Source organism: Rana temporaria, chromosome 12 (genome assembly GCF_905171775.1).
Source record: "Rana temporaria chromosome 12, aRanTem1.1, whole genome shotgun sequence".
In the NCBI taxonomy this organism is placed as follows: domain Eukaryota; kingdom Metazoa; phylum Chordata; class Amphibia; order Anura; family Ranidae; genus Rana; species Rana temporaria.
In genome coordinates, this window is record NC_053500.1 from 129,487,501 (window position 1) to 129,511,341 (window position 23,841).

At 44.6% G+C, this 23,841-nt stretch overlaps 1 protein-coding gene across 2 annotated transcripts in view; it reads right to left on the bottom strand.

Moving 5' to 3' along the window:
• Nucleotides 1–9,222: 9,222 nt before the first annotated feature.
• MMD (monocyte to macrophage differentiation associated) overlaps nucleotides 9,223–23,841 on the bottom strand; it is a 58,864-nt gene continuing 44,245 nt past the window's right edge. For both annotated transcript variants that reach the window (XM_040330684.1, XM_040330686.1), the window contains exons 3-7: nucleotides 16,708–16,868; nucleotides 14,707–14,781; nucleotides 11,716–11,817; nucleotides 11,346–11,415; nucleotides 9,223–10,380 (exon numbers count right to left, since the gene is read on the bottom strand). In XM_040330684.1, coding sequence (XP_040186618.1) covers nucleotides 10,177–10,380; nucleotides 11,346–11,415; nucleotides 11,716–11,817; nucleotides 14,707–14,781; nucleotides 16,708–16,868 — 612 coding nt within the window. In that variant the 3' untranslated portion in view covers nucleotides 9,223–10,176. The remainder of the gene's footprint in view (nucleotides 10,381–11,345; nucleotides 11,416–11,715; nucleotides 11,818–14,706; nucleotides 14,782–16,707; nucleotides 16,869–23,841) is intronic.

The window sequence follows — 23,841 nt, forward strand, 5'->3', positions numbered from 1 at the left end:
CTTCATTGACGTTTATTGCGGTAGACTAGACCAGGAGAATGTAAGGTCAGGGTGAAGGTGAAGGTGGGTCCCAGCACTAAAGATACAAGGAGCCAAGCTTTATATTCACAACATTCCCTATAACTTAAAAAAAAAAAAAAGACTAAAGATAATGGTGTAAACCTTTAAGGAAATTACATTTAGGCGGTTTTGTAATGCTGGTCATAGAGGCAGAATGGTTCCCGGTTGATGCAGCAAAAATTGGAGCCCCTTGCGTTAGTGTTAATGTGCACAGTGAAAGGGCATGTCCTCAATTTGAAAATCCCCCAGAAAGTGGCATGAAAACATCTCCTCTAGTATACTGTTGGGTTTCTGAGAGTGGGAGCTGCAAATACACTTTGCGTACAAATACGGCGTTTCTCAACCAGGGCACGCAGCACCCTGGGGTGATGTCTGAGTCGATCAGGGGTGCATGCACTGCATCCTGTATTTTTGCATAGCATCATCTGTCTTCGTGGCATAGGCAAGCCAGACGCCAGCACCATGGAAATGCAGGACGCTAATGCCGGGGGGACATTCATGGCAGCACCAGCTTTCGAAATGGGGCAGAAGCACACCTACTTTTTGACCTGGTCTACATTCAGTCCACTGTCATAAGAGTAGGATTCTTATGTGAAAGGAAAGACTGAGGATTCTGATGTGAAAGGGGGGGGGGGGGCTGTGGCCTCTGACGTGAAATGATAAAGGGGAGGAACTGAGGACTCTGATGTTATACGGTTTGCTTGCAATGTGACCGATGGATTTGTGTGCGAAGGCGAACCCCATTTCAGGGTGCCTTGAGATTTACCACGCTTTCAAAGTGTTCTGTAACTGAAAAGGGTTGAGAAACACTACTTTAGAAGAACTTGTGTAATTGTTCAGACTTCGGTTAGGAAAGAACGAAGAAAAAGGGGGTCGTGTGGTTGTTACTACATGAACCCAAGGCTGGATTCACACTTTTCTTTAAATTCTAGTTCTATTAAATACAGAAATGTTTGCCTTGTAGGGAGGTGACTGGGTTGAGTAACCTACTAGCTTCATTGTGACACCAGTGATGAAATTTCTTCCCCAACTTAATAACGATCTCCATGAACTTTAGACGAAATATGGTAATTTGGTGTACCCAACAGAAGTAGGCATGGTCTGAGTACTACAGTAACAGAATGCACGGGAGGAGGATCAATGAAGTGGACAATATGGTTGGTGATCCAGCCCAATGCCTTCAAATCTAAAAGGAAAACTGTACTAAAGGGACATGGAGGCTTCCAATGATGACCTCTTCTTCTGAAAGCCAGTTGACTTGGCCATGACAGTCATGTTGACCCAGTGGGTTCAGTACTTTGAGGCTCATGCCTTGAACTAGTATGCAGATCAAGTCAGAAATAACCAACCAACTAGTATTAGGAGAAGGCCAACAAAGGCAGCTCCTATATTACTCAGTCTAGTGTCGATTTTTCAATTGAAGGATGTTGGGTGGGAGGGTGACAAGACAGACTTCATATAGTGTATGGCCAGATTTAAGTCTAAAGGGGCCTTCAAGAAAAATTATGAAGCATGGCGAGAGATACCAACTGAAGAATGGTTCCAGCCCTAATCATCCTCTTATTTTCAGACACAGAATTCTGACAGTGATATCTCATGACTGAATTTTTATTGAAAGGCCAGTTGGCTTTTAGCCTATTGTCTGAAAAGTATGTGTGCAGAGCTTTGTGTCTGAAAGAATTTATAGAATCTGGTTCTTATGGACAATGTAGATCGTTAATACTTCATACACAGTAATGCATGAGACACGTGTGTTAATCACTGATGCTTTTAATGCGTTTAGGTCAGTGGAACATTTGCTACTCCCACATTTACAGGAACTGAGCCGTCGTGCCATCTGTGAATGTATGTAGGATGGCTGTGAATAAAGTTGCCAATTAAAGAAAAAAAAAAAAACCCTTACAAAATGTATTAGTGTGGGTTTATTTTTGTCACTGGAACATAAAAAGGAATTGGTCTGGGAAGTTTAAAATATGGGACAATTATAGCTCCCTGAAAGCAGAAACCACATGGCTCCTTCGAGTTACTTTAGCGCTCATGAAAGCAAACCTAGACACAAGCAGTCTTCAACTTCAGCTATGAGTATGTCATGCTTACCAGCTCTGTGTAATGGTTTTGCACACAGCATCCCAGATCCTCCTCTTCTCGGGCTCCCTGCCAGCGTTCCTTGCCCCCCACTCCCCTAAGTGCCCACCTTTGCTAGCTGTTTTCTATGGGGACACTTGTGCGTGCTTGCTCCTGAGCCGGCTCTGTGTGTCTATTGACAGTATTCATTCCCCCCCCCCCCCCCCCATTTTTAGGCAATCATGACCACACAGGTAATCTCAGGCCTTATACTTTCAAACTCCACTAGAATTTCCTCAGAACTGGGAAAGATCCCTAACAAAAGCATTAATCAAGACTAAACTGCCAAAACAGATAACGCTACAACATATGTCATTTTGTAGGCCACATAAAGCCACAATAATTGAGGGACTGAATATGGTTTGTGAATGCACAGTCCATGTCTAGAAAAACCTGCCTGACCCATATAATTATATATATATATATATATATATATATATATAAATATAAAAATATATATATTGTAAATATAATGCAAAGTCAAAAAATAGGCCACCTTCTCCTGGGAAATTAATATACAGTTCTCTCTGGAATAGTGGACAACCCTAAAATATTCAGGATGACACCTTCAGAATTTTTTTGGTCTAGAACAAGCATACAAAAGAAAATAGGGGATGGTCCTATTAGATTAGTTTTTTCCCTGGCTCAGATACAAAAAAATCCTACTAGAAGCAAGGCGATACCACATACAATGGTTTTGTTGCCAGTATGGAGGCAGAGTTTTGCGAACACAGTACTTATTTAATTGAAGAAGCTACTTCTGCAAATTACTCAACCCTTCAGCACAAATTTTATGTTTACAGTGTAAGTGCCAAAAACCAACCAATAAAACAACAATGCAAGCCTATAACAAAACACATAAGGACAAACAAGCTATGGCTACAGGAATATAAATTGGACAAGGCAACATGTTTTCAGACAGTATAATTGTGCGAAAAAAGAACAAAACATGTCAGGTGTTTATCTTAATATAAGACACTTGAAAGCCATGTTAAGATCCTTAAAGAATGTAGGAATCTCAAAATGTTAGCAGGTCCGTGCTGATGAGTCAAAGCCATTGGTGGGAAAAGGTAAGTTCATTAATGAAAAGGATTCTTAACCGCACTCATTTGGGACCCAAGCTTTATCAGAGATTTACAACTTGATGTATTTTAAGAAATAACTAAAAATGGAAAGGGTTCTTTACAAAATCGCAGGTCTTCTGGCTTTCATTTAAGCTGCTCCTTGAAACAAGTGTAAACCCACTGCTTTATGGATACCTTGAAATCCTCTAGTTACAATAACCCATGGGTTTTTTTCTCCAATAATGAGTTTATTTTAGTACTGGTGCCAGTGCTTGCGTCTATTGTGATGGTACCAACTGAACCTCTGGTTTCGGCTGCATGCACAAGGCTACATGGCGTTCAAAAATGTATGCACGTAAATGCATTCTATTGGCTACAATATTAATTTACTCCAGCCAATAGAATGAATTTACAAGCATGTATATGTGCGGAAATCATGCCAGCGAGCGCCTCTCCGAATGCAGGTTTGGAGCACTGCTCTAAAATATGAATTGAAACCCCGCTTATAAAGTGAAACAAGATCACAGGGCACAAGAAGGTTCTTTTTCTGGCTAGCAAAGGTAGGAGCAGGCACGATATTTTCAAAAACTTTAAAATAGTTGACACATTCATTCAGAAAAGCGGTCACGATAAATAAGCTTTCAAGCTGATGCAGATCCTACTGCTTCAGTACATTGTGAGTCACACACAACCGTTTGGGAGTTCAGATGCTCTGCATGTACTCCATTTTCATACCAGTGTCTCCTAGGTACTGAAGCTGGAAGATTAGCATGAAAGCCAAGGAGTCTCACCTGGCCTCTTCTTTAAAAGGAGAAGTCCAGCCTGAGCTTTTTAGTCTGGGCTTCGCCTATGGGTCACAGAAGTGCAATTCGTTTTGCACGCCTGTGATACATTTTCAGCGGAGAGCGGTCCGGACTCCGCTCTCATTACTGCCATCAGTCGGGGGAACGTGTCATCCCAACTTAAAAGGCTGGATCCGCCAGCTGCCCTGATTGATGGCTGTCTGAGACAGCCACTCCCCGCCCCTCCACTGCTCAGCGCAGAGAAGTAGAGCAGAAGCGATGCCGACAGTCAGCATCGCTCTGCTCGGGGAGGAGAGAGAACCAAGCCATCGGCGATGTTCGGTTGCTCGGTTCTCATGGCAGAGATGCCAGGGGACAGATTCAGCATCGGTCTGATGCTGCATCCACCGGAGGCAAGTATGAATAGGAAAAAAAAAAAAAACCTTTACTTCTCTTTTAATGCAAGTACTTGGTTTTTGTAACCCTTTAACAACTGAAGTGATGATGGATATTTACGACATACAAAGATACATTACATGATATCATGATTGGGCTTTAGCATACCAACTGTTAAATCTTGGCAAGGGCCTACGTTTCTGGGTCCCGATTTATAGGTCAAGAACCTCTGGTTGAGGAGTTTGAATGCCAACAATGTACACTGATAATTCATTACACAACATGAAAACATTACGTACATTTTAAAAACAAGGTCTCCTAATGTCATCCTGCCTTAACCACTTGCAGAGCTTTCTAGATTTAATACTGGTTATAAGTAGCAGAGGTTCCTATATCAGTTCTCTGGCAATCCACAAGGAACTAAACAATACTGTTAGCTTCAAAAGGACCTTGAATTATGATCACGTTCGAAAATTCATGATCCATTTGAAAATTTGTATGATTTAGTTTGTAGACAACAAAGCATCACACCTGGACATTCATTCCAAAGCCATCAGCCGTAATATGGAATTGCCCCCACCAACCCCCCTCCCACACTCATCCCAGCTCCTTGTGTCAGCTTCTACTCTTCTGTGAAGGCTTTCCACAAGATTTCGAAGCATGTCTGTGGGAATTTGAGCCCTTTAAGAGGTCGGGAACAGATGTTGCGTGAGAAGACCTGGCTAACAATTCATCCCAAAAGTGTTCAATGGGGTTGGGGTCAGGGTTCTGTGTAGGCTACTTGACTACCTCCACACCAAATGAGGTCTATAGGGTGGCTTTGTGCGCAGCCATGCTAGAAATAGCCTTTCCCAAACTGTTGCCACAAGGCTGGAATCACACAACTGTCTAAAATGTCTTTGCAAGCTCAAAAAATAACAGTACCCTTCAATGGAAACGCCTGAACTCAATAGTTTAGAGGAGTTTCCATACTTTTCGCCAGATGTCCACAAAACCAGCCTTTTGCACTTTCTTCAAAAGAACACCTTGGAGCTAGCAGCTTGGCTGGGGAGGAATGAGACTGCCAACATTAAATCAATTGACAAGCAGATAAGTCAGAGCGGTCATATCACTTTGGCACTTGTATCAATGTTGAAATGCAGTCAGCAGGAGTCACACTAGAAGATAATTTGTGTAACTTTTTACGGATTCCACTTACTATAAATTTGAAATTTTACATGGTTTTAGAGATTTTTAAATAATAGATCTCTTTAAATACTTAAATTTAGCTAGTCAAACTTCTTTTGGGCACATAGTTTCACCTTGCTCCTTCCTGGACCTGTAAATTTAGTACAGGTCCTGTATTGTTTTGGAACATTTTGAAGTCCAGAATATAGGGCCTTATCCTCAAAAGGGATACGCCGGCATATCTACTGATACGCCGTCGTATCCCTGTTTCTATCTATGGAACTGATCCACAGAATCAGTTTCACATAGATAGGGAGAAGATCCGACATGTGTAAGGGACTTACACTGCCGGATCTTAGGATGCAGTACCGCATCCGCCGCTGGGGGCATTTCTCGTCGGAATGCCGCTTCGGGTATGCAAATTAGCACTTACGGAGATCCACAAAGCTTTTACGCTTCGTTTTTTCTCCGTAAGTATTAGTTTGCCGGCGCAATATTAGGGCTGCTTTTACAAGGCCTAAACTGTTTAGGCCTTGTAAAAGTAGACCCTTCTATCCCGCGTCGCTGTCTTTTTTTTTTCAATTTTTTTTTTTCCCGCCGCAACTCGTATTTTTTTTTTACGCGTGTCGCGATTCTCAAAACCCGGCGCAACGAAAAACCGCGCAAAGCACGTCGGGAAAATGACGTCGGGAGCATGCACAGTACGTCCAGCGCGGGAGCGCGTCTAATTTAAATGGAACTCGCCCCATTAAAATAGGAACGCCTTGTGCCGGCCGGATTTAAGTTACACCGCTCAAAATTTCTAGGTAAGTGCTTTGTGGATCGGGCACTTAGTTAGAGATTTTGCGGCGGTGTAACTTAAATGGAAAAAGTTACGTTGCGCCGGGTTTTTGAGTATTAGGCCCATAGTTTTTTATTTTCAGATTTTTTTTTAAATAAGTTAGGTAATCGTGGTACTTAGAGAAACTAACACAGGGCCCAATTGTCCACGTGGGTTTTTATTGGCATCTGAACTGCTTTTCTCTCCATACAAGCATGCCTAAATTCACTTATTGCCGATTGGCTGACCAACTCTAGATGACTGTTTAGGCATCCACTACTCTTTTATAAAACAATACTGTCCAAAATGACTGTTAGTCTGAGGTCATGCCTTGCGTTCTTAAGCTTGACTTCTTTAAAAAAAAAAAAAAAATACTACCCACTTGAACCATTGCCCTGCTCTATTCCACACATTGGTTTATTTGTGTTCAAGATGGCTGCCTTTCAGAGCCTTACAGTAAATAGAACCTTCATGGCAAGAAACCATAAAAGCCACCCCAAGCCGGGGCCCCTCCACGGTGGCGGATTGACAGGGCCCGGTCGCAAGTGCGATCTTGGTAATTCCACCACGGGTGTCTTATTTTGTTATTTAATTTTTTTAATAATTTTTTTACCATTTTATATTATTTATTTACAATGTAAATTTTTATAATTTTTTAGGACCTCGTTGAGGGGCTTTGGTGAAATATCATGGATATAAACAGGCCTCTGATGTATCACCTTTGAGATGGAGAAAAGAGATTGAGGACACAGACCTCAATCTCTGAAGCCCCAGGATCACAGAATGAATGGACAGGAAGAGCTCTGTACAGAGCCTCCTGTTAATTCACAAACGGAAGCATAGTAAACACAGTTTACTATGCCTTAGTTATGAATGAACAGAGTCAGTGATCAATACAGATTTACATATTTACTGGTCCATACACTGGGGGGTAAGGGGGGCCAGAGAATTCACAAGAACCAGATCACAACATGAGGGTGGATAGGAGGGGCGGCATATAGAGGAACCGATCCCCTCCTGCATCCTATCCAGATGTACAGGAGGGCTGCACGGGTCCCCTGAAGCATGAAGCCTGGATCGCAATAGCGATCCCTGTACATATGTTACTGCTGCCTTTAAGTGCCCTGGTGTACCCTACGCGCTCCTGCTCACTGGGCAAAAAAAGCACATTAAACGGTATATGATCCTCTCTGGTATAAAAACTAACCCCCAAAAATGCCAGAGACTACTGATGCATTTTGGATCAATCACAGCCCAGAGGGCCCAGTTAAAGGTCCAAAGTGCTTAAGACTTTAACTAAGGCACTTATTTTACAGTATTGGTGCAATTTTAATCCAGGGGATACTGGTGACATCCAACATGCTGGTTACTTTTTGTAGAATTATTTTGTGGAAGAATTGGTCAAGGCCCCTACTACACTTAGGAATCCAAATTACAACCCTGGTGTTTTTCCAAGAATCTCTTTGATGCTCTAGTACAGGGGGTAGGCAACCTCGGCCCTCCAGCTGTGGTGAAACTACACATTTTATCATTCCTCTGCCTCTAGGAGTAAACCCTGTGATTGTTGGGGGTCTTTGTAATTTCAAAACAGCTGGAGGGCTGAGGTTGCCTACCCCTGCTCTAGTACGTTATTCTGTATATTCTTATAGGTAGATTCAGGTAGATGTGCCTACACTTACGGCAGCGTAGCTTAGCGTGTTTAGGACATGATTCACAATGTACTTGCCTGCTAAGTTACGGCGGCGTAGCCTAAAGCGGGCGGGCGTAAGGGCGCAGAATTCAAATGTGTGTAAGGGGGGCGTGTTTTATGTTAATAAGGCTTGACCTTACGTTTTTGAGGTTTTTGTTATACTGCGCATGCGCCGGGCGCCTACATTTCCCAGTGTGCATTGCGGCTAAGTACGCCGCACGGGCCTATTGATTTCGACGTGGACGTAAACTACGTAAATCGCTATTCGCGGACGACTTACGCAAACAATGTAAAAATTTCGAATCTCGAACGGCCATACTTTAACATTACTATTCCATCTAATAGATGGAATAACTTTAGGCCTGATAATGGCTTACGTAAACGGCGTAAATGTACTGCGGTGGCCGGGCGTACGTTCGTGAATCGGCGTATCTACTAATTTACATATTCTACGCCGACCGCAATGGAAGCGCCACCTAGCGGCCATCCGAAATATTGCAACCTAACATAGGACGGCGCAAGCCGTCGTATCTTAGATATGTTTAAGCGTATCTCTGTTTGAGCATACGCTTAAACATACGTCGGCGTAGATTCTCTACTGATAAGCCGGCCTAACTCTTACTGAATCTACTTATTAGTATCCGAAAAGGAAACTTTATAGTTGACTTGCTTTTGAAAGTGGATGCTCCAGGGCCTTAGTCTCGATCTGTGTTTGGTATCAGGATGATTTCCAGGAGCTTGTTTACCTTCAAAAACAATTTGGCCACAGCTGTTCCCATATTCCCATCCTGGCAGGTCCTCTTTAAAATTCCAGGATGTACCGATTTAAGAACCTCTGCCATTTACCAAACTCTTCTAAAACAGTGGTGTAAATACTCAGCTGTTGCAGTACCAACATTCAATACATTTTTTACAGTATTTATACAGCCTTCAAGGTTTCCATGATTGGAGGGAACACCCCCAAGTTGGTCGGTATTCATAACAATTTCCTTCGCTTTACCACTGTGCAAAAAAGCCTCCCTCTTTTTTTTTTCAAGCATACGCAACTTAGCGTTTGGAATGTATGTATTTGATATCATATATATAGTTTTTACGTTCTAAGTGCTTGTAGAAACCGAGGAAAGAAAATACCCTCATTTTATTTTAAATCTTGGCATTTTAAACGTTGAAATGCTCGAATTTGCCTTTGTAAAGAAATACATCTGTGTTTAAAAAGTATACTCAAACGGCTGATAAAAAAAGAATCTCCTGCATTGTAAACATTAGGTAAGCCGGTTGATAGAACTCAGCTGGACTGGCTCTTCCAGGGCGTGTTCTGTAAAACCGCAAGAAAGGGAAAGCAAAAGGTGTGGACCACAGCAACCAATCGGCGACCATTAAGACCAAGAAACCTTGGCATTACTGTCTGGGTGGGTACGGGTTATAGGATTCACCCACCGGCTTCTCCTCTCCCAATGGCTCCAGTGGCAAGACATCTGCACCTAAGTTCCCAGCCTCATCCAGCTTATATTTATTCACATATTACATTACAGAGGGGGGGGAGCAGCAGAAGGAACAAGACCCCCTCCTAACAAGCCTTTGTAATGACCAAAGCAAGGAGGCAGACTTCGTAATATTTTGCACTAAAATCTTGAGCCCTCAAATGGCAATAGCCAATGTGTCATTGGACTTACCAGCCTCTACCAACAATGGATATATCCATTTTGGTTGGAATTACTCGAACTGATAATAATAAAAAAAAAGACAGCTGGAAGCTGACTGGTAGCTATGGCCAACACTTCTATCCCATTATATGATACAGAACACCCTCCTAATTGGTAGCTGAGTACTTAACGGCTGATACCGAGCTTAAGAGCCTTAGAACAGGCCAGCTAGGGGCACAATATTGGCTGAGGAATAGGTCTCAATTCTAACTGCTATTCAGATTCACATCTTTTTCACAGTATGTTGTAGAGAACCAGATACGTCAGTGCATTATTTCCTGTTATAACACAATACCTCCCTTGCCTTATCATACATTCTTTTTTCATGTCAAGTAATACTGATATAGTGTTTCTTCTCTGCGCCATTTCGTCATAAGTGTCGGATCAAATCTGAAGACGAACTTTTGTACAGGTACTTCCAGATGGCGTAATAATGCACGGCAGCTGCAAGGGCGACGAAGAGGTGCCAGATGGCATGCGCAAAGGGGATGATTCCGTCACTCTTAAAAAAGACAACACCCATGCAGTAGATGAGGCCTCCCCAAGCCAGTTCTTGTAAGCCTTCCGTGTTGTTCTGTGTAAGGAAGGTATAGCAAATTTGACTTTGAGAAAAGTAATAAACACATCAATAAAATATTTATTTTTCCTTTAATTTACCACAAACCTTGTTCATTCATTAAAATATCTAAATTCTAACAACGCACTTCTCATAATTGGCCCCTTTTGGTCTATTACATTTACCAGCACAGACTTGGTGTGAACTGGCATGATAGGGAACAAGACTTTTTGCCTTTTCCTGCATTGGGACCAGTGGCGACTGGTGCTTAACTTTTTTTTGGGGTGGCAAACAAACCTCCCAGGTCCGCACTCACCCCTTCACTGCACAGTACCCCCTGCACCCACCCCTCCACTGCACGGTTCCCCCCGCACTCAGCCTCTCCATGGCACGGTTCCCCCCGCACTCAGCCTCTCCATGGCACGGTTCCCCCCACATTCACCCCTACATGGCTTCCTTGACTTCTCCCCCCGGCAAACCCGATCCCCCTCCTGTCCTGATTGACAGGGAGGAGAAGCCGGAAGACAATTGTGAGTCCGGCGCCCCTAATAGACATGTGGACAGATTAGGAGCTCACTGGATTTCTGAGGGCATCAACAGGGTCTTTTTCTATTTTGCCCAGACATACACTTTAAAATTCAACACCAGGCAACGCACTAAATACACAATTGAAAGACATATATGAGATAAATTGGTGATGACTTTTCTCTTTTGCAGATAAGCAATACAGCTAGGTCACATCTCTGCTCCCAGCCTGTGATTGGACACTGAAGGAAAAGAAACACACTGTGCTCTCTTCTCCAGTCAGCACATCCATTGTCAGCATTTGTCAAAAACAAATATCGGATGACATTTTTAATACAAATATAAAACTGTACTTTAGTATTTTTTACATCTGCTTGGTGTTAAACTCTGAAAAAGAAACACATAAAACATTTAGAAGTGGCAATACAAATTTAAGTTTAGTTATGATGAATTCTTACCATTGATGTCACTACTAGAGCAGGAGAAAATCCCATTGCTAGATAGAAGAGCAATTCAACTATTTTATACCTGAAACAACAAAATATGCTGTTATTGATTCACGTGCAAACAGCCAATGCCACCACAGTTTTGATATATCATATTCAAGTCCTCATAGGTAGCACGGTCTATAAAGAGAATAGTCTGCATTTCTTATAACAATCAAGAAGACCCCATCACCCTAAAGTTGGGAATTCACATGGGGAACTTTCCGCCTCTTTTAATTACCCAGAAATCGAACATACAAATCAAAGTGGTTGCCTAAAACGGAACTACATATTCCAGATGAGGTCTTACTAATGATTTGTATATGAAGTAAAATAGTCTTACCTTTCATGGTACAAAAACACATAAATTGTTCCACCTGCTGCCATTAACCAGATAAACCACCTCATATGAGAAGCCAAAGGACCAAGTTCACGTAGATTTAACCTAGGAAAAAACAAAGGGACATTTTCAGTACATATTGGGGGTTGTAGGTGGCCTCCCCTCCCAATGCCCCCTCAAACCAGCCTTTGCAAATCACATTGTGAAACTCTTCTGTGGATCCTCTAAACCAACCTCTCTTAATGTTTTTGTCCCAGAGAAATCCATAAAAAAATGTCAGGCCTCGATGAATCCTTACTAAAACTAATTCATTGGGGGTTTGTGGGAAAAATATTGCTTTACATTGGTGGTTAACGGGAAGAATGTGAAAGTGAAAGAACTGCGCTACTCTGTGCTTGAAAACCACGTGACATAAAAATACAAAGTATTATACAAATTAGTAGGGTTGTCCCGATACCACTTTTTTAGGACTGAGTACAAGTACCGATACTTTTTTCAAGTACTCGCCAATACCGATACTTTTTTTTAAATGTGTCCCCAAATGCAGCCATGTCCCCCCCCCATATATGCAGCCATGTCCCCCCCATATGCAGCCATGTCCCCCCATTATGCAGCCATGTCCCCCCATTATGCAGCCATGTCCCCCCCATTATCCAGCCATGTCCCCCCCATTATCCAGCCATGTCCCCCCCATATGCAGCCATGTCCCCCCCATATGCAGCAATGTCCCCCACATATGCAGCCATGTCCCCCCCATATGCAGCCATGTCCCCCACATATGCAGCCATGTCCCCCCCATATGCAGCCATGTCCCCCCCCCCATATGCAGCCATGTCCCCCCCCATATGCAGCCATGTCCCCCCATATGCAGCCATGCCCCCCCCATATGCAGCCATGTCCCCCCCCATATGCAGCCATGTCCCCCCCCATATGCAGCCATGTCCCCCCCATATGCAGCCATGTCCCCCCATATCCAGCCATGTCCCCCCCCATATCCAGCCATGTCCCCCCCATATATGCAGCCATGTCCCCCCCATATATGCAGCCATGTCCCCCCCATATATGCAGCCATGTCCCCCTTACCTACATGCTGCCGCATCCCCGCTGCCGCCGATGCCGCTTGGTTAATACGGGCAGGGAACATTACAGCTTTCATTTGAATAGCTGTAGTGTTTCGCGCCGCGCTGCGTATAGACACTCCCCCTTGCTCGGGATTGGACAGTTCACCCGAGCAAGGGGGAGTGTCCATACGCAGCGCGGCGCTAAACACTACAGCTATTCAAATGAAAGCTGTAATGTTCCCCGCCCGTATTAACCAAGCGGCGGCGGCAGCGGGGATGCGGCTTAGCGGCGGCGAGGGGGGGGGGGGGGGGAGTATTCTATTTTGGCATCAGGGGCATTTGCGGGAGTACAAGTATACTCGGAATTGGTCCCGATACCGATACTAGTATCGGTATCGGGACAACCCTACAAATTAGTGATACTACCTAAAAGTAGCTAAACAATAAAGTGTTCAAAAGGATAAAGCTGACATTGCCTGTAGTGTCCCCATAGACATATAGAATAATGATCACAATGAATGGAAAGGCGCCAAAATCAATAAAACTATGTGCAGTGCTCACATGCTATAATATGAATAAACAAGCGGATATTAAAACAAATGTAAACATCATAAATAAAAAGTTTTTCATAAGTGATCACCACATAGAAAAAAACAATCCAGTGAAGAGTATGCGATGAGTGCCAGATGAAAATACAAAAAGCGACTTCAAATAACGAGGCAAGTATAAAAGTTCAGTGCAAAAGTGAATCAAGGAAAGCACAACCCTAGATGACAGTGCTGCAATAGTTCCAAATCCAGTGATGCAGTATTGCTCATGCAGTCCAGCGCTTAAATCCCAAAAAACAAGTGAAATCCACCACTATGTGGTTACATATTTATTTGTAAAATATTGTGAAAACCATTCATCATTTCCCTTCCACTTCACAATTATGTGCCACTTTGTGTTGGTCTATCACAATTCTTATGGAATATTATATATATATATATATATAAAATAATTTTTTTCCATATTTTAACTAATAATCTCCACGGTCTGTGTATTATATGGTTTGTTTCAACCCCCGTGATAAGATCAACAGATCCTGAAAATGTTGCAACAATATTAGTTCTAGGTGGAGTGACCCCTAATGGGATTTGTGTTGAAAAACCTCTTATGCACAAAAAACACACCAAATTGAGCTTAGTAAGGACAATAAACATATAGGGCTAGATTCAGGTAGCTTTGCGCATTGTTACGGCGGCATAGCGTATCGTATTTACGCTACGCCGCCGTAAGTGAGGCAAGTGCTGTATTCACAAAGCACTTGCCTCCTAAATGGGGCCGGCGTAAGCCCGCCTAATTCAAATGAGGATGAGGGGGGCGTGTTTTATGTAATTGGGTGGTGACCCGACGTGATTCACGTGATGCGCCGTCCGTGTACATATCCCAGTGTGCATTGCTCCAAAGTACGCCGCAAGGACGTATTGGTTTCGACGTGAACGTAAATTACATCCAGCCCTATTCGCGAACGACTTACGCAAACAACGTAAAAATTTCAAAATGCGACGCGGGAACGACGTCCATACTTAACATTGCGTACGCCTCATAATAGCAGGAGCAACCTTACGCCGAAAAAGCCTAACGTAAACGACGTAACAAAATAGCGCCGGGCGTATCTACCTAATTAGCATATTCCTTGCGTAAATCGACGGAAGTGCCACCTAGCGGCCAGCGTAAAATTGCAACTAAGATACGATGGCGTAAGAGACTTACGCCAGTCGGATTTTAGTTAAATCTATGCGTAACTGATTCTAAGAATCAGGCGCATAGATACGACGCCGCAAATCAGAGATACGACGGCGTATCTGGAGATACGCCGTCGTATCTCCTTACCGAGTCTAGCCCATAGATTACAATTACACAAACAATGTATTACTTCTCTAATACTCACCATGGTGCATAGGAGGCGGCAATGAAAAAGTAGATGACCATTCTGTCACACATGTGGAAACAATGCTCTATAGACCTGGAAACAACAAAAGGAAAGAATGCTTATCTAGAGAGTTCTGTAACTGATCTACCGCTAGATAAATAATGCACTATTGCCAGGGCAAGTTGCCAATTATTTTTCTGCTTGGTGGCAATGCCCCAGGGGGGTTCATTCACAATATCGATTGATAACAAAGGAGAAAATAGTGAGATGCAACTTGTATTTATGCTGAACTGGCTTTCTTGTGTGTGCGCTGGATATCTGAGCTTTGGAAAAACTGCACACTGGCCCAGATTCAGGTACAATTGCGCTATATTTGGGGAGGCACAGGACAACGATTTTGCCCTGCGCCCACGCAAATATTTTGCGCTGCCCTCGATTCACGGAGCAGCAGCTCCGTAAATTGCGAGGGCGCGCCGGCAAAATTGCCCGGTGTAAGCGGCGCAATGTAAATGATCCCGCCGGGGGCGGGAATCATTTAAATTAGGCGCGCTCCCGTGCCGAGCGTAGAGCGCATGCTCCGTCGGGAAACTTTCCCGACGTGCATTGCGGCAAATGACGTCGCAAGGACGTCATTTGCTTCAAAGTGAACGTGAATGGCGTCCAGTGCCATTCACGAATCACTTACGCAAACGACGTGAAATTCAAATTTCACGTCGCGGGAACTGCGGCTATACTTTAGCATTGGCTGCCCCTACTATTAGAAGGGGCAGCCTTACGCTAAAGATGCCGTACGGAAACTCCGTACCTTGCGTACACAGGCCCCGCGCAACATTGTGAATCGGCGTAAATATGCAATTTGCATACTATACACTGACCACAATGGGAGAGCCCCCTAGCGGTCAACGCAAGAATGCAGCCTAAAATCTGCGTGGCATAAGAGCCTTATGCCAAGCAGATTTTAGGCTGCAGTCGGCGTAGCGATGTTCCTGAATCAGGAGCATTCGCTACGCCGGAGCAAGTAAGCAATTGCGCCGTGTAACCTATGGTTACACAGGCGCAATTGCTTATTGAATCTGGGCCACTGTCTAAAATGTAGCAAAAGTATACCGGGTTCCGAAACGGGAAAGATAGAAGACACAATACTGATGAACTGTTTTAGCGGGTATGATGTGCAGGAAACCAGAAAGTATGACAGCATGTGCAGAAGAAGAGTACGAAGGGTATGATGGTGGGCAGTATGTGCAGGGAAGGAGTATGGAGGATATTACAGAAGGCAATGTGTGCAGGAGAAGAGAGACCTAACCCTATCCTCAGAGTCTCTGAGATCTCCCGCAGTAGGTCTCCCGAAGTGGGAGGGCAGGATTGCTCATAAAGAGCAGGAAGTCAGGGATCTGCCCGAGGACCAGTATCATGGTCAGCTTCTGAAGTTCATGTGAGCCAGGAGTTGCTGACCTAACCTGAAAGGGAGCGGGGGTCAGTAAGGTATTAGAATCTAAGCCAGCCTGGTTATAATGGTGCAGGGTACCAGAACTGTGGAGCAAAGCTCTATTTTTGAATTGGGGAGCTATAGGCAGTGGAGGCATGAAGAGAGCTGTTGGGGGGTTCCCGAGGTGAGCTGTCCAGGGTTGTTAAGCTGCTGGGAGGGATGTTGGTGAGGAAGGGTGAAGAAATGGAAAGTAATGGGATGGTGCCTATGGGATTTTTCTGCCTTTGGCCACACAATCTGGCTGGGAGAGATGTGGAGCTGTGGGGAGAGATGGTGTCCTTTGGGAACTTACCGTACTTCCTGTTTGTTTGAAAGAACAGGAAGTGAGAGGAAATCACCTCCAATGGAGGCCACAAGCAACAATAACAATATTTTTTAGTGAAGATGGTAGAACCTCAGTCAAGATTTCACTGCGGTCTGTTCTTTTTTAAAGCTTTAAAGTCAATGTTTAGGTGGAAGTAGTGTCCCTTTGCAACCCCCCCCTTCCCAATTCCCGTGAAATGTTTTTTTTTTTGTTATACCAAGGTACGTACCGTAGGTGACTCTTCTTCCAAGTGACTATATGAAACACAGTGGACACTATAAAAAGGGCACACAGGCCCATGCCATAAATCCAAGCAGTTATCTTTTCCCATCGGTCATCTGACATACGATGTAGAAGAGTACTTCCAATTATAGAAGGGACAATGAGGAACTGATAAAAGAAAAAAAAAAAGAAAATATATTCATATTTACTCATAGCTTGCACCAAATTAAAAAAAACGCACCTCTGTGTTGCTATGGACATTTGTATAGTGACTTTATTGCAATAATATAGAGTTAGATTAAGTAACAGCATACGTTTACAGAGGCTCTTCCCCCTCCATTGATATGTAAATAACTGAGACCGGAAGTTCTTTGCAGGAAGTTGGTGTACGCAGGAAATGGGTGGGAGGGGCTTGGAGAGCTTTTGGAAGAAACATGTGTTTGGAAAAAAGACAAAGAGGAAGACATGGGCCCAGATTCAGTAAGCAATTGCGCCTGCGTAACCATAGTTATGCAGCGCAATTGCTGACTTGCGCCGGCGTAACGAGTTCTCCTGATTCAGAGAACTCGTTACGCCGACTGCAGCCTAAAATCTGCGTGGCATAAGGCTCTTATGCCACGCAGATTTTAGGCTGCATTCTTGCGATGACCGCTAGGGGGCGTTCCCATTGTGGTCAGCGTATAGTATGCAAATTGCATACTTACGCCGATTCACAATGTTGCGCGTACGCAAGTTACGTTGTTTCCGTACGGCATGTTTAGCGTAAGGCTGCCCCTTCTAATAGCAGGCGCAGCCAATGCTAAACTATACCCGGCGTTCGCGCGTCGCGACGTTCGAATTTTACATCGTTTGCGTACGTGAATGGCGCTGGACGCCATTCACGTTCACTTTGAAGCAAATGACCTCCTTGCGACGTCATTTGCCGCAATGCACGTCGGGAAAGTTTCCCGACAGAGCATGCGCTCGGCGTGGGAGCGCGCCTAATTTAAATGATTCCCGCCCCCGGCGGGATCATTTACATTGCGCACGCTTACGCCGGGCAATTTTGCCGGCGCGCCCCCCCGCAATTTACGGAGCTACTGCTCCGTGAATCGAGGGCAGCGCAAAATATTTGCGGGGGCGCAGGGCAAAATCGCAAATAGAGCGCAATTCTTTCTGAATCCGGGCCATGGATGTGAGGAGCTCGAGAACTTTGTGAGTTGGACTAAGCAAAGAACCACGAAGGACTTGACCCATAAGTTGAGTAACCGTTTACTTTACTTAAAGCGGAGGTTCACCCTAATAACATGTATATCTGACCAACTTCCTTACATTCGTAACAAGTATAGTCCGCAATTTTTTTTGTTTTTTTATGCTTTACGTACCTTGTAATCCACCTTTTCAATCTACTTCTCCCCACGGGAGTAGGCGTTTCTATGCCTAGGGGGATTGTCATCTGGGAGGTCACCCAGATGACTGACGTCTGTTCCCCCCGGCGGTTAAGGCCCCGCCCCCCGTATTGCGTCGGCGCGCACGAGTTACGGGGTTTCCGAAAGTAGCCGAACATGGAGAGCGGAGGCGCCGTATAGAGCCGACTCACATCTCTGCATGTTCGGCTTCTTTCGGAAACCCCACAACTCGTGCGTGCCTACGCAATACAAAAACTTAACTGTTGTCTTATTTTTTTATAAAAAAAAGTGTAATTTTTTCCCAAAGAAGTGCGCTTGTAAGACCGCTGCGCAAATACGGCCTGACAAAGTATTGCAACGATCGCCATTTTATTCTCTAGGGTGTTAGGATAAAGATGGCAGTGAAAATAGTGAAAAATGACATTAAAATTGCTGTTTAACTTGTAATGCTTAACTTGTAATATCAACAGCCACCACCAGATGGCGCCAGCTCACACATCTGGTGGTAATAACTTGTAATACCAACGGCTCACCACCAGATGGTGCCAGCTCACCTTCCAAGCCAAGTCGCCAAGACACTATTTCTAGTCGCCATGGCGACCGGGATTTGTCGAGCCCTGAGCTACAGTATCTATACTGTGCTGGATACAATGCTGCACTGACTGGATCAGTCACTGGTTGTGGGTGGATGATTGTGTGGGCAAAGAGGAAACAATCCCTTCTGGTAGGTCCAACGGTGGATGTGGACCCTCTTAGGGGCTTGGGTTATGGCCTTATGGTAAAATAAGACATTTTGGACAATTTCATGCTTCAAACATTGTGGGAACAGTTTGGAGATGGCCCCTTATGGTTCCAACATGACTGCGCACCAGTGCACAAAGCAAGGCCCATAAAGACATGGATGAATGAGTTTGGGGTGGAGGAACTTGACTGACCTCAACCCGATAGAACACCTTTGGAATAAATTAGAGCGGAGACTCCGAGCCAGGCCTTCTTGTCCACATCAGTGCCTGACACCAATAATGCGCTTCTGGAAAATTGATCAAACATTCCCATATACACACTCAAACCTTGTGGACGGCCTCCCCAGAAGAGTTGAAGCTGTTATAGCTGCAGAGGGCAGGCCAACTCAATATTAAACCCTACGAACTAAGACTGGGATGCCATTAAAGTTCATGTGTAAAGGCAGGCGTCCCAATACTTTTGGTAATATAGTGCAACATATCCCAGAACTTCTTATGCCCATTAACCATTATAAATATTTCATATCCACATTTCGCAACACTTGTTAACTATTCCAAGAATTTGATTATTTCAAAACTTTATCAGGCCTGTCGGCCGAATTCGGGGAAGTAGCTGAGAAATTTAGCAAGTTTGAAAATTAGATCCTTAAGTATGTGGATAAACTTTACACCTTATTACTAATGGAAAGGACTTAGTTAACATCCAACTAATGTGTGTATACAATGGAGATTTCCGTGAGAGCATCCAAAGCAAACAAGAGGTTTTCCATCACGGCAGCAAAATCCTAATATTTATGTACGCGCTTTTCCCCTCTAGACCCTAGCACAAACAACACAACGCCACGTGTCGGCTAACCTGGATTCCTGGAAAATTGGCTCAGAGGAGGCCCAGGATACGGCGCCGCGGACTCTGAACCATCAGGAGATAATCAAAATGACATCAGGAAAGAGATAAAAGCGCAATCACTCCCAATAATGTCAAAGGCCAAAAGGGTCATGTAAGGAGAACATTAATATGGGGTTTAAAGGAAGCCTGCACTGAGAAAGAAAAAAAACCACACACACACACACACGAACGTAAATGCAGGCGCCGGGGGCACCTACGCGTGAAACCGCCGATTGCAATACACGTTACATTTTGCTGCGCATGCTGTAGTGAGAGCGATAATTCTAATACCAGACCTCCTCCGTTAACACTAAACTGATACCTATAGGGGGCTTTTGAAGCGTCGCCTACAGAAAATATAGGGTACTGAATTTGTCGCCATTTCACGGGCGTACATAATTTTAAGGTTTGGCATGTTGGGTATCTATTAACTCATCTTTTATATTTTACCCAAATTTTGGTAATTTATTGCGTTTGTTTGCCCTGCAATTCACGTTGGTGTGTTTTTTACTGAAATTTTGTATTTCCTAGACCTCGGCGACAAAAAATCGCATGACATAAAAAATTGCAACTACCGCTATTTTATTCTCTACGGTGTCTGCTTTCAGAAAAGATAAGATTTGTGTTTTTTTTTTGTAATCTTAAGGCCTAAAATAATTTTTTAACCACTGATAGACCGGCTCAGGGATATCTTTGTTATGGCAGCAGCTAGCTGCCATAGGCCCGGTATCCTCCTCTTCAGTGAGCGGTCCTGTTTACGATAATAGTGGTGTCTGCGGCAGGTTCGCCGCAAGATCAATTTTATCGGTGGCGGGAGAGAGGCCGCCCCTCTGCCGCTCATCGGAGGCGTCAGTAGCGACGGAGGCGATCGGATCCTTCTTCCTCTGTGGCATGGAGACGAGTGAGGGGAAGACGGCCCCCAAACCGTCTCCATACCATTGCAGGGCGGAAGCGACGTCAAAACGTCACTTCTGCTCATAGCTCTTAAAGCGGATGTCCGCTGAAAAAAAAATATTAAAAGCCAGCAGCTACAAATACTGCAGCTGCTGACTTTTAATATTAGGACACTTACCTGTCCTGGAGTCCAGCGCCATCCGCAGCAGAGGACAAGCGATCGCTGTGTTTCACTGTGTGAAAGGTGTCAAATGTGACACCGGAGGGTTCCAATCAGCGGGAGTTCCACTTTAGGGTGGAGCTCTGCTTTAAAGGGCCAATTTTTTTTCAAATTACAAAATTAAACAAAAAATTTAATTGCATTTCAGTGTAATAATGAGATCTGAAGTCTTTTTAACCCCAGATCTCATATTTAAGAGGATCTGTCATGCTTTTTTTTGTGTAAATGTAAACATCCCTTGTAATAGGAATAAAAGTAAAACTTTTTTTTTTTTTTTCAAAGAACAGTGTAAAAATAAAAAATAAAAAGGTAAAATAAATTTGAAAAAATTTATAATTTTTTAAATGCGCCCCGTCCCGCGAATAATCGCGTGCAGAAGCAAACGCATACGTGAGCAGAGCCTGCATATGAAAACGGTGGTCAAACCACAGTTGAGGTATCGCTGCAATCGCTAGAGCAAGAGCAATAATTCTAGCCCTAGACCTCCTATGTAACTCAAAACATGCCACCTGTAGAATTTTTTTTAAACGTCGTCTATGGAGATTTTTAAGTAAAAGTTTGTCGCCATTCCACAAGCGAGCGCAATTTCGAAGCGATACATGTTTGGTATCAATTTACTCGGCGTAACATTATCTTCCACAATATAAAAAAAAAAGGGCTAACTATACTGTTGTAAAAAGTGTATTTTTTTCAACAACAAAAAAATGTGCTTGTAAGACCACTGTGCAAATACGGTGTGAAAGAAAGTATTGCAACGACCACCATTTTATTCTCTATGGTGTTAGAAAAAAAAATATATAATGTTTGGGGGTTCTGAGTAACTTTCTAGCAAAAAAATAAGTTTTTAACTTGTTTACAACAAATCTCAGAAAGAGGCTCAGTGGTTAAACACGTGTGCAAAAAGACGGCCCTGGCAGTGAAAGGATTAAAGCATTAAAGAACTTGGTTCCAGGCGCTAATGACAGAAAAAGAGACCCAATGGTATGACGTGTAGCCAGCTGAACTGTGCTGCTGTCTGGTGGCATGGGATCAAGTGCTGAAGTACTGAAGATAAAGCTGGACTGGGAGGTGTTGAAAGGTGGCTGCAATAAACCAAATACACCTTCAAAAAGGAACTTGCTGACAGCCGGGAGGACATTGCGTACTTCTAGGTCCTCACTCAAACCATTGGGTGATAATGAACCAAAATAATAAATCCAAAACACTTCTTTCCTGCAGAGGAGAGAAAACCTTTCATTGTCAGCGAGGGTACCTTTAGGAATGGCTTTGATCGCCATTACCTCCTGGCATCTTACGTTTTTACCGTGCGCCTAGAGCAGGTGTCGGCAACCCGCGGCTCTTTTAAACCTTTGCCGCGGCTCCGGGGCACCTTTTGAGAGTAACGAGTAATCTACCTTACTCTTACCCTCGCAGTAACGCAGTTTCCATTACTTGGGCGGCGTTACCGCAATTACATCTACCGCGCGGCATGCGGGGGGGCAGGGGGGGGTCATGTGGCCACAGGCCTGAGCTGGCCTGTGATTCGGTCACGGCGCGTCATGTGACTGGCCACAGAGCTGGCCTGTCTGTGCTCGCGGCCCGGGTGGCGCTGGCGCATGCACGCGCCGGGAGTCTCCCACCCGCCTCAGCCTGTCACGACTCGAGAGCTCTCAGCTCAGCCCCCGACATATCCCCCGCGGAGGCTCCAGAGGGCGGGAGGAATCCAATAGCGGAAGTTCAGTAGAGCAGTGGACAGCGTCGGTACAGCAGAGGACAGCGTCGGGACAGCAGAGGACAGCGTCGGGACAGCAGAGGACAGCGTCGGGACAGCAGAGGACAGCGTCGGGACAGCAGAGGACAGCGTCGGGACAGCAGAGGACAGCGCCGGTACAGCAGAGGACAGCGTCGGTAAACACCAGAGGACAGCGTCGGTAAACACCAGAGGACAGCGTCGGTAAACACCAGAGGACAGCGTCGGTACAGCAGAGGACAGCGCCGGTACAGCAGAGGACAGCGCCGGTACAGCAGAGGACAGCGTCGGTACAGCAGAGGACAGCGTCGGTACAGCAGAGGACAGCGTCGGTACAGCAGAGGACAGCGTCGGTACACCAGAGGACAGCGTCGGTACACCAGAGGACAGCGTCGGTACACCAGAGGACAGCGTCGGTACACCAGAGGACAGCGTCGGTACACCAGAGGACAGCGTCGGTACACCAGAGGACAGCGTCGGTACAGCAGCAAACAGCGTCCGTACAGCAGTATACAGGAGGAATCTGGGCCACATGGGGTGATTAGGGTGTGCCCAGGCACACCCGGCGAACCCTGTGCGCACGCCTATGCTTATAACATTGCACTTTATGTACACTACAAACTATAAAATATCTGCCAGATGACCCTAATCCGATTTCACATTCGGATGCCCAGGTCAGTATTTGCAGCCACTCAAGGACTTTCTCCTCTAGTCCCCTGGATCAAAATCAGTATGTTGTCCCATCCATGACAAGCTCGTGTTTTTCAGCCAAGAGTCAAAGTGCCATTAGAAGCAATTATCATTTCCATTAGCATTCAACTAAACAAATGAGAGCGACGGTTTAGATGAGTCAACGCCTTCGGGAATCCACCTGCAAGGAACACCAAGCGGATTACCAACCATTCAATAAATGCCATTTGGTTTCCGGGCAGAAGAGGCATTAGGAAAATATGTCATCTTCCTGTGAAATCAAAAAAGGCATGTTAAGACTGGATCCCGGGATAACCAAATATCTAAACACAAGAGTCATGTGTATTCTTCCTTCAATCTTGGCGTGCTTCGTGAATTTCGCCCAGATCTGTGCAACAATCCAGTGTGAGACTGTCTCTGTGCAGGAGCTTCCGAAAATAAAGACCGCTCACTGATGCTCTCTCCCCTTGTACAGAGTGACTGGTCTGGTCTCCGCCCCCTCCTGTAGTTTTCTGTAGGCATCCTGTAGTGGGTGGAGCCTGTTAGGTCCTTCCCACTGCTCTGCTCTCTGCACAGGTACGGAACAGTGAT